This window comes from Camelus dromedarius, chromosome 9 (genome assembly GCF_036321535.1).
Source record: "Camelus dromedarius isolate mCamDro1 chromosome 9, mCamDro1.pat, whole genome shotgun sequence".
Lineage (NCBI taxonomy): Eukaryota > Metazoa > Chordata > Mammalia > Artiodactyla > Camelidae > Camelus > Camelus dromedarius.
In genome coordinates this window covers 64,455,196-64,469,483 of record NC_087444.1, presented here as the reverse complement: position 1 = coordinate 64,469,483, position 14,288 = coordinate 64,455,196, and the positions used below count along the sequence as shown (strand labels likewise).

The 14,288-nt window shown below is 42.7% G+C and overlaps 1 protein-coding gene across 1 annotated transcript; it reads left to right on the top strand.

Moving 5' to 3' along the window:
• Positions 1 to 1,288: 1,288 nt before the first annotated feature.
• On the top strand, positions 1,289 to 14,106 carry ZNF599 (zinc finger protein 599). Its single transcript, XM_031458598.2, has 4 exons — positions 1,289 to 1,707; positions 3,916 to 4,042; positions 5,370 to 5,465; positions 11,637 to 14,106. The coding sequence occupies exons 1-4, from the start codon at positions 1,690 to 1,692 to the stop codon at positions 13,160 to 13,162; spliced, it is 1,767 nt and encodes a 588-aa protein (XP_031314458.2). The 5' UTR covers positions 1,289 to 1,689; the 3' UTR covers positions 13,163 to 14,106.
• The last annotated feature ends 182 nt before the right edge of the window (positions 14,107 to 14,288 follow it).

Below are 14,288 nucleotides of genomic sequence, written 5' to 3'. Positions count from 1 at the left end.
GATTGTGTTTTCTCATTTCTGCTCCATCCTGAAGATGCCTCTTTGGACTTACTTAGAGCTTTCGCTTCTCACAGCCCCCAGGATTTATTGCTGTCTTCTTGTGAACTGCGTTTGGGTGATGGGTTGACAGTGCCTTGATGAGGACAAAACCGGGTGACTCTGAGTCACTGGACATTAGACTTAACTGTCTCATGATCATTCATTTGTGCCTGGCTGCCCTGAGGACTGGATGGGTAAAAAGTACTGGTTCCTATGAACTAAAGATTAAAAATAACATGTCACCTTAAGTAAAAAACTAGAAACCATGTCAACTTTACTCTCTACTTAGGCCTGTAGGCAGTTAGACCTAATGATGCCAAATTTCAAATCATGGAGCCTGTAAGGAAGTATCCTTTTGCCTATAATAGGTCTACCTATAGATTATGAAACCCTACTGCATGTGCCATTAAGAAAAAAAAAAAAAATGAGCCAAGTGGTACAATGCTGTATTAAGTGAAAATCTTAAACACTACTTAAGAGGCTTCTTGTTAAATCAGAGTCAATATATTTCCTATTTTGACAAATATCACCAATAACTCTGCAAAGAAGTATATCGGATTTACTCCCACAGCAGTGTATGCCAGATCCTTGTGAAGACACTGCCAATAATATTAATATAAAGTAGTAATATTAATGACAGCAATAGCTCTTAAGTACTTATCATTATGTTCCAGGCTTAGTGCACTTTTTAGTTGTCTCCCAAGAAGTAGGGAGTTTTGTCTCAATTATTCTCTGGAACTTAAGGAATCTGGTTCTCAGCTGTGTTGGAGCACTAAAATCCCTTGTAGGGCTTGTTTAAGCGCAGATACTGGGTCCCACGCCAGAGTATTAATTCAGTAGTTCTTTAGGGGGACCTGAGGTCTTGTAACAAATTCCCAGGTAATGCTGATGTGATTTGTGGGTTGGAAACCATCGATTAGGGGGACATTTTTAAAATAACTTCACTACTAAAGAATAATCTTCATTTTTCATTGTAAATCCTGATTCAGACTGGTGAAATGCTGGGACAGCAATATGCAGTGCAGAAGGCGGAGGCAAGTGTTAGAGACCTTTAGGGGCGGGGTGTTGCCTGAAGGGCCACGGAAATTTGTACGTGTGCCTTTAAGAGGAAGCGAAGCCACGCCCCCTCTTTGGAAGTGTGCGGCCGGTTCACCAGGATGCAGCCAGAAACTACACTACCCAGAAGGCAGTGCTTCGAACGTCAGCGGCGGTCGCTGAGCCAATGACGGACAGCGAGGGTGTACTGCCTGCGGCAGCTTGGGCAAGACGGGTGGCGTCCGGTCATCGGGCGTTGTTTGGAAGTGGCCGGCCTGTCCTTACCGGCCTTTGTGGCTGGCGCACCGGGCGGTGGCTGCTTCTCAGAAAAAGGTCTTCGAGACAGAGCAAAGGACAGTGAGGAGAATAGGGCCCACCTCCATGCATTTGTATGAACCGTGACCCCGCTTGCTGCGGGATTTGCTCTCCGAGCCTCGGCCCGAGTCTTCGGTCCCCGCAGCTCCCGGAGGCGGCGCCCTGGGCCTTGTGCGCCTTCTACACCGAGGAGACAGGTCCCAGGTGCCCCCGCCCAGGGCTGGCCTGAGGGGTCGGCTGAGCCCGTTGGACCGGCCTCTGTCGCCACCTCTCGCGGTCCAACTCTGCCCACTGGGCCCCATGGCGGGGCGGGCGCTGGTGAGTGGAGGGTTTCTGCAACTTCACGTGCGCTGGGGTCGCCGTCCGCACAGTTCCATTCGCTGTGTTACTGGGAATCTCAGGATTCTTCGCCTCTTAATACTCTTGAGTCTGGAGGACCTGTGAGAATGGGGTTTGGGAGCAACAGTTCTAATCACATCCAACCCAGAGTTCTCATTCCAGGCCAGGGATTATAAAGAGAGGCGCCCATTTCTGGTTCTTTCCTTGAGCTTGTCGATTCTCTGCTCTTGGCCTCCATTCCCTTGGGTCTAAAATCGGAATATTAACAATTTTTCTCTCTTAGTTGAGGGAACTGGAGAGGGTAAGCGTGTGACGTGTATCCGTCAGTGCTTAGCACAACCCAGAGAGCATCACTCTGGATGTGGTTTTCGCAGGGAGACTCTCCTGGTCCTGCTATATTATCTTAGACTCACCCCAGGCATAGTGTGACCCTCATGCCTCCCTGCCTCAGGCCTCAACCCAGCTGAAAGCTGGGAGAAGGGATGAGAGAGCCTTGAGAGCAGAAGTTTGTGGGAGCAGCGTTTTTGGAACTGCTGCTCTTCTAATAGAAGTGGAAGTTCCCTGGATAAGCCGGAAGATAGGATAGTCACTGGATTTCTCTCTGCAGATGCCATCTGAGTACTACAAGTGAAGTTGGCTTGCCACTTACGCAGTGAATCAATTTTCCTAATACATTTACATATATTTGAAAATGAATCCATTGCGATATTCATTAATGACAGTGCATAGGAATGTTATGTCTGTGGGATGTAAACCAAAGGACAGGCCCTAAATTACTCTTCAGCATGCCAACCTGTTTCCTTTCATCATAGCTCTAATCACCTTCAGGACTTCTCTTATTTATCCATTTTTCCTCAACTGGCTTTCTCCTTAACTTCATTCCATCCTGGTTCCAGTGTCCCCTTCAAGAGATCTTCCCCAGTTGCCCCATCTAAAGTCTCCCCTAATCTTTGTAGTCATCTTACTCTCTTTTGTTTGTTTTCAGAGGCCTTAGGGTCATATGACTTTATCTTGCTTGTTTACTTAGTTTCTTGTTGAGAATCTTTCCCTAAACCCAGAATGTGAGCTCCTGCTCTCTCCCCAGGCTTAAAGCTGCTGGGCCTATACCAGGTGTTCAATAAGTGGCTAATGAATGAAAGATTCTCCCTCTGGGGCTCCCACCATACTTCGATTAAATCTAACTCTCCTCCCCCATCATGGCTGGACCAGAGGGACCTAGGTTCAAATCTTGCCCCTTCTCATTAGACATGTGACTTTGGGCGGCTTAACTTTGAGCCCCTGTTTGCTGATGTGAAATAAAGATGGTGATGTTGTTTACCTCCTTGGTTGTGGGAGAATTAATGAAATTCACAAACACAATTGAACACTGACATTGCTGGGCACTGTGGTATTTACTTTATGAACATTTTCGCTTTATTTTCTCTTATAAACATAATATTTTATTTCTATATACATTATTTAATTTACATATATGTACTGTTCTTTGTTTCTAAGAACAGTTTAGAGCTTTAGCTTTTTTAAATTACATAGTTATCAAAGGAATAAAGCCAACCACAAAATAAGAATCAACAGAATGCCATAATCCAATCATAAAAGACAGTCAAATGTAATAACACATACTCAATAAATCAATCATCTAAGATACAAATAATAAGTAATGAACATTTTTGCTTTAATTCCCACAACAACTTGGTGAAGTTGGAACTATTATTGTATTGATGTAGAAATTGAGGCTCAAAGAAATTAGTATGTGTTGGTTCAAAAGGCTGGATTTAAACCCTGGAAAGTCTGGCTCCAGACCTAGAGAATTTTAGTTGCTTTAACACAGCGTCTGAAGCCCTTAGGTGCAGGCAAGCAGTGCAGACCGGTGAGGCTCGGCTTCTGCTACTATTACCATTACCTGAATTATTTTTTTCCCTATTCTTCACAGTCTTCATGGGATTATCATAGTTTTGTGTCACTCTCCAGCAGATTCCCATATAGGCAGCTTTTCTCTCTCACACCTTTGTATTCTGTCAAAGGCACCATCTCCCTCCCTCCTGAGCCCAGCACAGAGCTAGGTCCTCAGGAGATACCCAGTGATTCAGACCTTGGATCTCTCTGGGTTTTTACCATTAACCAAGCAGTAGGCTCTAATCTCATCTAATAGTCATACAGCTACCCCACCACCTCTGTTTGATTTTCCAGGCACTGGTATCTTTTGAAGATGTGGCCATAACATTCACTGGGGAGGAATGGAGACACCTGGACCTAGCCCAGAGGACCTTATACCAGGAAGTGATGCTGGAGACTTGTGGCCTCCTGGTCTCACTGGGTAAGGCCTCATCTCTGTTCCAAGGAGTACCCTCAGCCTCTTTCATTCCTCCCTCTCTCTCAGCATGGCTGGTTGAGAAGACCCCAGGAACCTGCCTTCCTTTCTCCCCACAGCCCCAGCATGTTCTAGTCTAACCTTCTCTTGCTTGGTTTCCTTGGTCTGCATCGCGGATTGTTGTATAACAAACAGTTCTCCTCAACACTTTTACCCAAGTGTCCAACCCAAGCTGACCTCAATCTGACATCCTTCCTTATTCCAGATTCTCATAATCTGGAATTCAGCTTGGTTGGGTCCAGTGTCCTCACAGCCCAGTTAACAGGACCTGGTGTTAATGGGAGGTTCTCCAAGAAGTGGTTGAATTAGACAGACAGGAAGGTATTTATCATCAGTGCTACTGGTATCTTTCTGACCAACACAGTCTAGAAGATTTCTTTGACTCCTGGTACCTGCACAGCAGGTGTTCCAGGTGGAGACGCCAACACCAGCCAAGTCCCTGAGGGGAGCTCAAGTCCTTAATGGAGACAAAGGAAGATCCGGTTCACCTTTTCCACCACCCCATCACTGAGCTCGGTGCCAGGCATGTAGCAGACAGCTGTGAACATTTGCTAAGTGACAACTGGGTGCATCGGGCTTGAAGTACAGGATTTTCTAGGCAAAATTTCTGTGGGTCCTGGTGCCTAAATAGTGACTTCTCTCCAGAGTTCTCCTGTCTTTAAGTCTTCACATTTGGCAAGATGTGTTTGGCTACCTGTTGCAAAAACCACCTCATACTGGTTTCACTCTGTGAAGAGTTGATTACTTCACCCGATGAGAAGCCCTGAGGTGGCTGTTTCTCTCCTTGGTCCAGGTCATCAGGCCAGCATCCTTGATGTGGCCACAGGATGATGCAGCAGCAACTAGGGCAGCAGGTCCCCACATCAGCCCTGTCTTTCCAGTCTGGATTGAAGACTTTTACTTCAGAATGTGTAGCAGTGTTAGGTCATGGCCTACCTCGGGCCACTGACTATCAGTTGATTTAGTCCAGTGTGTTTAGCCATCCTTGGGCAGCAGAATCACCTGGGGAGCTTTCAAAACAACCAGTGCTCAGTCTCTATGCCCAGAGATTTGGTTTAATTTGTTGTGCTCCAAACCAGACATGTCTTGGTAGTTCTGAAACATGAGGAAGGTTGAATCCTGCTGATTTAATCAGGGAAAACCCTCTGGAAGGAGGGGTCCCCTTTCTGGAGTTTCATGGCATTGTGTTAGAGGTGTATACGGCTGTACACTTGAGACTGTTCCATTTGTCTTTCCTTATATACCCATGCTTCATTTATTTCTCCATGCACAGGCCATCCTGTTCCCAAACCAGAGCTGATTCACCTGCCAGAGCATGGGCAAGAACTGTGGACAGTGAAGAGAGGCCTCTCCAGAAGCACCTATTCAGGTAGGTCACATGGCAGCTAGCAGACTACCAAGGAATCAGTGTCTGACGTTCCATGGGCAGTTTCTTTTTGTGGCCTTCCTGGGGTCTTGAGTGGTCATTGGAGCACTTTGAACTGCATTTCCCTATCTTCCCACTCCCATCACACTCTTTTCCTTTACTGGGGTTGAAATGTGGGTAAGAGACAGTCTCTAAACGCTTGGCCTCTCACCAGCCTCATAACTCTGGAGAAGCTGCATGATCTCGCTGCGCCTTTGACGTACAAGTTAGGCTGAATTAATGCTTCCTGCTATAAGAGATAATCTCCAAAATCTTGGTGGGTACACCTCCAAAATCTTGGTGCGTCAACAGATTTAGGGTTTATTCCTCATTTGTGCCATGGTTTAATGTGGGCCAGCAGAGAAGCTCTGTACCACATATCCATTCACGGACCCAGGTGCATTCTGTTGTCAGTATGTGGCTGTAAGGTTGCCCTGGCATCATCCAACTGGCCAAGAGGAATAGGAGAGAAGGGGAGTAGTCATGTACACTTGCACACATAATCACTTCCGTTCACATTCCATTGACAAGAACTGGGCATTAGGCTGTACTTTGTATCAAATTGGGAAATGTGGTTTAGCTTTATGTCCAAGGAGAAAAGGGCAGGGATATGATGAACATATATTCAGTCTGTTAAACTTAGCCTACATTAGAAAAAGATAATAATAATAGTTCCTGCATCGTTGGATTGTTTGGGAATGTAATTGGATAGCATGAAACTGCTTATAAGCACACTACCTGACTCAAAGTAAGTGGCTTAACAAAAGTTACCTACTGGTAATATTCAAGTGTTATTAGTCATAATGAATAGTGAATAGTGATACCTCCAGCATCCCCCCAGATTCAGGAAAGACAGTCCTTTCTTCTTCTGCAGATTACCTCCAGCTATACTTCGCATCTCACCCTTTTCCACCTCCATCCAGTCATTTATTTACTATACATCCCTGCATGCATCAATCCTTCCACGTGTAAATCAGATATTCAGAAGCAGTCCCTAGCTTTAACATCTTCTTGCCTTCCTGTCTTGTAAAACCTCAAGGGGACATTTGCCCATGTCAGCCCCTCATCCAGTCTGTGGACAGCGCCAATGCGATTCAAGATCTCTCCCCTCTAGGGTTCCTTCAGGCTGCTTAGCCAGCCAGGGAGTGTCTCTGGCCATCCCCTCCTCATCCCCACAGAGTCTGTCTCAAACCTTCACCTCTTTCCACAGTTCTCCATCTTCACTTGAATGTTTCAAAGACACCTCACACCCATCGTGCCTGAAAAGGACCTTGTGATCTTGCCCACTCTTCTCATCTCCCCATTTTAGTTAATAGCCATGCCATTCAATAAGTTGAGAAAGCCAAAAACAAACTTGGACTGCCCCTCGATGCCTTCATCTTCATCACACCCAATATCCAGCCATTGCTGAATCTTGACCGTTTTTCATCATACAGATCTCCTGAATCCATTACCTCTCCCAGTTCCATCAGTTTTGGCATTATCACCCTTCATCTTTGGCCTGCATGATGCTAACAAATTCCTAACTGGTCCCCTCGTATCTGCTCTGTGCCTCTGACCAGATTTGTGTCTTACATCTGCTTCCCTGTCCACTCACATCTTGTTCCAGATATCACCACCTCCCTAGCCACTGACATCTCAGCATATGACCTAGTTCATTTTGAAAATAAAGGCTATTCACTTGATTTCTTGCTCTTTAACCCTAGCTGCCTTATCCCTGCAGCTTCCTGCTCACCTCTGTGGAAGAGTTCTTGTCCCCAGCTATGGCTAATTCCCAGCAGAGCCTAGATCACACTTTCACCTACCTTCTCAGCTGTATTAGTTATCTATTGCTGTATAGCAACATTAAAAGTCATTCATTATTCAATATTAAAATATCACTCATTTATTCTCTCTCATTGTGGATCAGAAATCCAGACACAACTTAGCTGGGTCCTCTGCAAAGCTGCAGTCATAGGCTCTTACAGCATGTCGGCTTACTTCTTCAAATCAAGTGATGGTGGGAGAGACTCCAACAAGAGGGATGCTACACATGGACTTTATCTCTTACATCTTACATTATTCTGTCACCTTCGCCACGTTCTATTCTTTAGAAGCAAATCAAGGTCCTGCTAGGATTCAGGCAGAGGTGATTATAAAACTGTGAACACGATGAGGCAGGGATTATGGGAAGGCATACATGAGTCTCTCCACTATATCTGGGAACATGGTTCTTCATTTATTTCCTACCTCTTCTATGTCTCCATCTTCTCTTTATTCAACATAAAAAACACAGTGTAAGTTTCTGACACTTGGGGGAAACGTTAAAAAATACTCTTTGCTCTCCAGCAACATCTAAACGTCGTTGACTGTTTCACCTGAACAGCCACGCTTCTTGGGGGAGTTTTCTCATTCTCAGAAGAGATATCTATACCTGAGTCCTAGACTTCCCCTTTCCTATTCTTTAATTTTTATACTGAGGTTTTGTATAATTTACACATAATGAATGTACAAATCTTAAAGTTTCATCATTATGAAATTTTTACATAAATATAAACCAGAATATCCTCCACACAGGTCAAGAAGTATATTTCCAGCCCCTGACAGGCTTCTTGTGCGCCTTCCTTGTTAGTACCCTCTTCTACCAAAGTAACCAGTGTTCAGACTCTGTCGCCATAGATTAGTTTTGAAGGCTTATAAGTGAAACCCCACAGCACATCATACTGTCATGTCTGTCTTCTTTTGATAATCATTATGACCCTGGAATTCATTCATGTGGTTGTATATATTTGGAGTTGGCTTCTTACTGTACGTATCTCAGTGAATTAATAGATTACATATACCTGTTTTCCTGAAGTTGGACATTTGGCTTGGTCTGCATTTTCAGAATATTATGAAGAATGCTGCTATGAATATTCTTGATCATATTTTTTGTTGAATATAAGCACAGACTTCTGTTGGGGGTATGCATGTGAGTAGACTGGCTGGATAATGGTGTAGTTATATGACTGGCTTTAGTAGAAATGACTGATCAGTTTCAAAGTGACTCGTGCCACTTCACATTCCCACTCCCATGTGTCGGAGTCCTCATTGCTTCACATACTGGTGAGCAGGTGGTATCTTCCCCTTTACTCTTTGAGGCACAGTAATGGTTCTTCTCAGAACTGCAGCACTAAAAATGTTCTCACCCAGGTCACTGTTGACATTCTGATTGACAAATGCAACAACTATAATAATGAAGAGAGATAATGGTCTACAGTTTACCAAACAGTTGCCATGCTCTGTGCTGATTGACTTACATGCTTTTTCTCATATAACATTGTTATAAACTGAATGTCTGGTGTCCTCCCAAAATTTGTATGTTGGATCCCTAACCCCCAATGTGATGATATTAGGATATGGGGCTTTTAGAAGGTGATTGGGTTTAGATGAGGTCTTGCAGGTGGAGTCCCCATGATTGGATTAGTGTTCTTGTAAGTAGACAGAGAGACCATGGCCTTTTCTAAGTGCAGTACGTGGTGCTGGGGTGGTGGGAGAGAGAGGGAGAACCGTCTGGTGTCTCTTCTTATAAGGACACTAATTCCCTCAGATCAGGTCCCCACCCTTATGACCTCATTTAACCTTAATTATTTCTATAAAGCCTTATCTCCAAATATTAGTTGGATGTTAGGGCTTCAATAATGAATTTGTGGGGAACACAAACATTCAGTTCAAAACATTTATTTTTTTAATAAATACAGGGCTATTCAGATATCCTGTTTTTTATTGTATCAGTTTTGGTAATTTGAGTCTTTCGAGTCTATTCATTGCTTTTTAAGATTGTTTCATTTCAAAATGGTAAATTTTATGTTACATATATTTTACAACAATGAAAAAATGCTAAAAAAAAATTAATTTGAGATGTGTACATACCATTTTTATAATGTCATTAAAAACAGGCATTCCCCCCAAAATAAAATTGTTTCATTGTACTTATGTGTGTGTATTTTGCTTTTTTATTTGAACATTATAAAAAGTATCTGTTTATGCTGTCTTACAGGATTTGCACTTTTTACTTGACAGTTCATGGTGCATGTAGCTATAGTTCACTCATTTTGTCCTTCTGTAGTCATTTGCATGTGTGTAACACAATGTATTCGTCCATTTTCATGGGAATTTTCTTGTTTCCAGTTGTTTGTACCCACAGACAGTACTGCCATGAAAATTCACATACATACGTTCTCACACACATATGTAGGAATTTCTCTTAGTAATATTCCCAGAACTAGAATTTTTGTATTATAAGGTAAGCAAAAGTAGAACTTCGCTGGATGATGCCCTCTTGTTTTCTAAAGTGGTTACTTACACCTTTTTACACTTCACCTGCCTTGTATGAACAATTCCATGAATTCATCCCCTCTCAACACCTGCTATTTTCAGGTTCTTAAATTTTTTCAATCAAGTGAGTATAAAATGGTCTTGCCCTTCCCTCATATCTAAGAAGTGTGAGCACCTCTTTGTATGTTGATTAGCCAATATATATCTTCTGGGAAATGTCAGTGCATAATATGCTCAGTTTTCATTTTGGGTGTGGAATGTTGAAGTTCCCAGCTGTAATTGTGGTTTTTGTCTATTTCTCCTTTCAACTCAGTTTTTGGTTTATGTGTTTTCTGCCTCTGATATTTGGTACATACAGATTAGGATTGTTATGTCTTCCTGGTAGATTGATCTTTTTATCATTATATGTCCCTCTTTGTCTCATTTTCTTTGCTCTGTAGTCTGTTATCTGATATTAATATAGCCACCTTTGTTTGTTTGCCTTTTAAAAAAATGTATTTAGTTTAGTCAGATTGACTAGTCTTTTCTTTTCTAGTGAATTTTCTGTATGCTGTTTATGAAATCTTCCTTTTTCCCAAGGTCTAAAAGACAGTCATTTTCACTATTTATTAAGTTTTTAATTTTTAGCTACTGGCAGTTAAGTCTTAATCAGTCTAGAATTGATTTTTTTGTGTTGTGTGAGGTAGAAATACAATTCCATTTTCTTTCGTGTGGCAAATGATTTTTCTTTATCCATTTATTGAGTAGTCCTTCCTTTTCCCACTGGCCTCTCTGCTACTTCTGTCATATATCAAAGTTCCCTGTGTACACTTAAGCTCCCAATTCTGTTTTTCCCTTTTGAGAGTTTCACAGCTTATCTTACATCTGTGCTACATCACAGTGCCTTGATACATAAAATTTCATCATAATCCTATTCCTCAAAAGGCAAGTCTCCTTGCTTTATTCTTCTTCAGAGACATCCTGGTCTCTCTGTTCTTTTATATAAATTCCACAATCAGCTTGTCAATATCCATGAAAAACCCTATTGAGATTTATCTGAAGTTGTATTAAATTTTATAGATGAATTTGAGAAGAATTGACAACTTTATATTATTAATCCCTTTTTTTCATGTAAATCTCCATTCATGCAATATGTTTTTAGTTTACTTGATCTAGATGTTGTCTATTTAGGTCTATTCACCTAGTCTTTACTCAGGTATAGTAGACTCAGGCTGTCCACCCAGTTGCTTCTAACCCTCCCCCACTTTTGCACAGTCTAGAATTCTGAGATTTTGTTTCTTCTCTGTCTCTGCCTACCTCTCCACCATCCTAACATCCTCTTCTCTCTGCCTGGCATTCAGCATTCTTTCAAGGCCCTGAACCTTTGTACTTCTGGTCACCTGCTATAATCTCTCTCTTCATTCCTCTGTCAGGGAATTCCTATTCACCTTTAGAAGCAAGCACCTTCACCAGGTAGCCTCCACTGACCTCTTTCTGTCTCCCATCTTGGCCAGGTTGGGTGCACTTTCTATGTGCTGTCATGGCACCATGAGATGTTGGAGCACAGTCACTACACACGGGGTGATCATTACCCTGCCCCCCCGCCCCTGTTCTAGGGGGTGAGGAGGAGTCTCCACTCCAGATTGTCTGTCCCCTGCCCCAGCTTTTCCTCCTGGGTTACCTTTTAAAGATGTCAAGAATCTAAGGATTAGTAAAGAAAAAATTGTAAACCTGGGTTTTAAAATGCCATAGGCAGGAAAGGCTTTATTTTCATCTTCATTCTTCCACTAAAGTGGTAATTTATTTTGTTCTCTGTTGATATCACTAAAAGACACCTTTCTTACATTGGATTTCCTTTAGGTGAGAAAGCAAAACCCGAGACCACAGAGCTTACTGCTGCTCAGCTGGCCCTCACTGAGGAAGCCCCTTTTGAGGAACAAGTGACATATGGCACCTCAAGGCATTCCAGGTTGGGGCAAGTGAGGGATCAGGAAGGACTGTTGGAAATGCAGGAAGGGAACTTGAGGCCAGGAGCAGACCCCAACAAGGAGACATGCCCTAGGAAACTGAGCCATAAACATGGTGATTTGGAGACAGATGATAGTCTGTGTTTAAGGGTTTTACAGGAGCAAGTCACTACACAAGATGCTCTACATGCACGTGATTCCCAAGAACCAGGAAAAGACCCTGTGATGGATGCAAGGAAAAATATCTACAAATGCAAGGAATGTGGAAAAGGTTTTAGCAAGAATTGGGCCCTTGTTCGGCATCAACAGATTCATGCCGGAGTGAAGCCTTATGAATGCAGTGAATGTGGGAAAGCTTGTCGTTACATGGCAGATTTCATTCGACATACGAGGCTTCATACTGGGGAAAAACCGTACAAGTGCACTGAGTGTGGTAAGGCCTTCAAACGCAGGTCTCACCTCACAGAGCACCAGCGTGTTCACACTGGAGACAAGCCCTATGAGTGCAAAGAATGTGGTAAAGCTTTCACCCACCGCTCCTCTTTTATCCAGCATAATATGACTCACACTAGAGAAAAGCCCTTTTTGTGCAAAGAATGTGGGAAAACTTTTTATTACAGTTCTTCCTTCGCTCAACACATGAGGATTCACACTGGAAAGAAACTCTACGAGTGCAGTGAATGTGGAAAGGCTTTTACTCACCGCTCCACTTTTATCCAGCATAATATGACCCACACAGGAGAAAAACCCTTTTTGTGCAAAGAATGTGGAAAAGCTTTTTGCCTCAACTCATCCTTCACTCAGCACGTGAGGATTCACACTGGAGAGAAACCCTACGAGTGCAGTGAATGTGGAAAGGCCTTTACTCACCGCTCCACCTATGTTCGGCATAAGAGGACCCATACTGGAGAGAAGCCCTTTGAGTGCAAAGAATGTGGGAAAGCCTTTTGTGACAGTTCTTCCTTAATTCAACACATGAGGATTCACACTGGTGAGAGGCCCTATGAGTGCAGTGAATGTGGAAAGGCGTTTACACACCATTCTGTTTTTATCCGACATAATAGGACCCACAGTGGAGAAAAACCCTTGGAGTGTAAAGAATGTGCAAAAGCCTTTTACTATAGCTCTTCCTTTACTCGACACATGAGGATCCACACTGGAGAAAAGCCTTATGTGTGCCGAGAATGTGGAAAGGCCTTTACCCAGCCTGCAAATTTTGTTCGGCATAATAGGATCCACACTGGAGAAAAACCCTATGAGTGCAAAGAATGTGAGAAGGCCTTTTGTGACAACTTTGCCTTAACTCAACACATGAGAACTCACACTGGAGAGAAACCCTTTGAATGCAGTGAATGCGGAAAGGCCTTCAGCCATAGTTCATCCTTCACTCACCATCGAAAGATTCACACCAGAGTTTAAAAGATGTAGGAAGGCCTTTTGTAAGTGTTCACTTCAATCAATGTTTGTGAACTCCTACTGGTGAATACCTTTCCTTTTGGATATAACTATTCAGGGAAGTCTTTTGGCCAGAGGAATATCTTACTCAGTACCTGATAATCCATACGGAAGAGGAGCATCGTAATTGTCATCTCTGTTAAAGCTTTTTGTAGCAGGTCATCTAACGGGTCATGCTAGGAACTGACCCAGCCTACAGTTCTGCACTGCGCCTGAGAGTCATCCACAAGAGAGATTCCGTGTTTATCATGCATTTGGGGGGAAATGCCAGCAACAGGTCTGCCTATGTTTACACTACAAAGCCATCTCAAGAGTATTTTAAAAGAAGGAAGAGATGCAGTAAAGGAAAAAGAAATACATGTGTGGCTTTCTGAGTTCCCTACCAAGCGTCTGACAATTTGTCATGTGTGTGTGTGTGTGTGTGTGTGTGTGTGTGTGTATACAGGGGGATGAAGAGGGAATGAGAGATAAAAAGGCCTCATCCCTTTTTTTTTTTAATATATATCCATAGTCCGGAGAGTGTGACCATTGATGCAGCTCTGCTAACATTTATTAAAAGTTCCCTATTACAAAACATTGTCATGTCTACCTTTGAGCATAAGTCTTTGTGAGAAATATGAAGGCTTGAATCATGACACACATATACACACACACACATTTGCAGTCAATTCTTGTTACTCATGGTAGTTGTATTCTATAAGTTCATCACAAACACTGAATTAGTGAACACTGGAACATTGCTCCTAACAGCAATACAGGTTTAGGTTCCTGTGAGCCTCTCTTCACATTTTCATCAGCCAATCATTACATAACCTTTTATGGAATTTTTTTCCCATTTAAAGACACCTTATGTAATAAATGTTTCTTATGAGTCACATGCAATATTTCATTATAATAAGTACTTCAGTCACATTTTGTGTAAAGTATTCCATTGTTAATTGTACTGCTTTAAATCGTTCAGTCACACAAACAATACGTATGTGCAGTACTCATACACAGTCAACTTATAAACACTGTAAGTACACAGTGCTGTGCAGTACAGTCACGCAAAGAACATATACACTATGGTGTACAGTATAGTCATGCAAAG

Excerpts from the sequence above, each read along its gene's own strand:
- ZNF599 (XM_031458598.2), top strand. Across the intron at positions 4,043-5,369 it reads TGGCCTCCTGGTCTCACTGG|GCCATCCTGTTCCCAAACCA; the intron begins GTAAGGCCTCAT and ends CTCCATGCACAG. Across the intron at positions 5,466-11,636 it reads CTCCAGAAGCACCTATTCAG|GTGAGAAAGCAAAACCCGAG; the intron begins GTAGGTCACATG and ends GATTTCCTTTAG.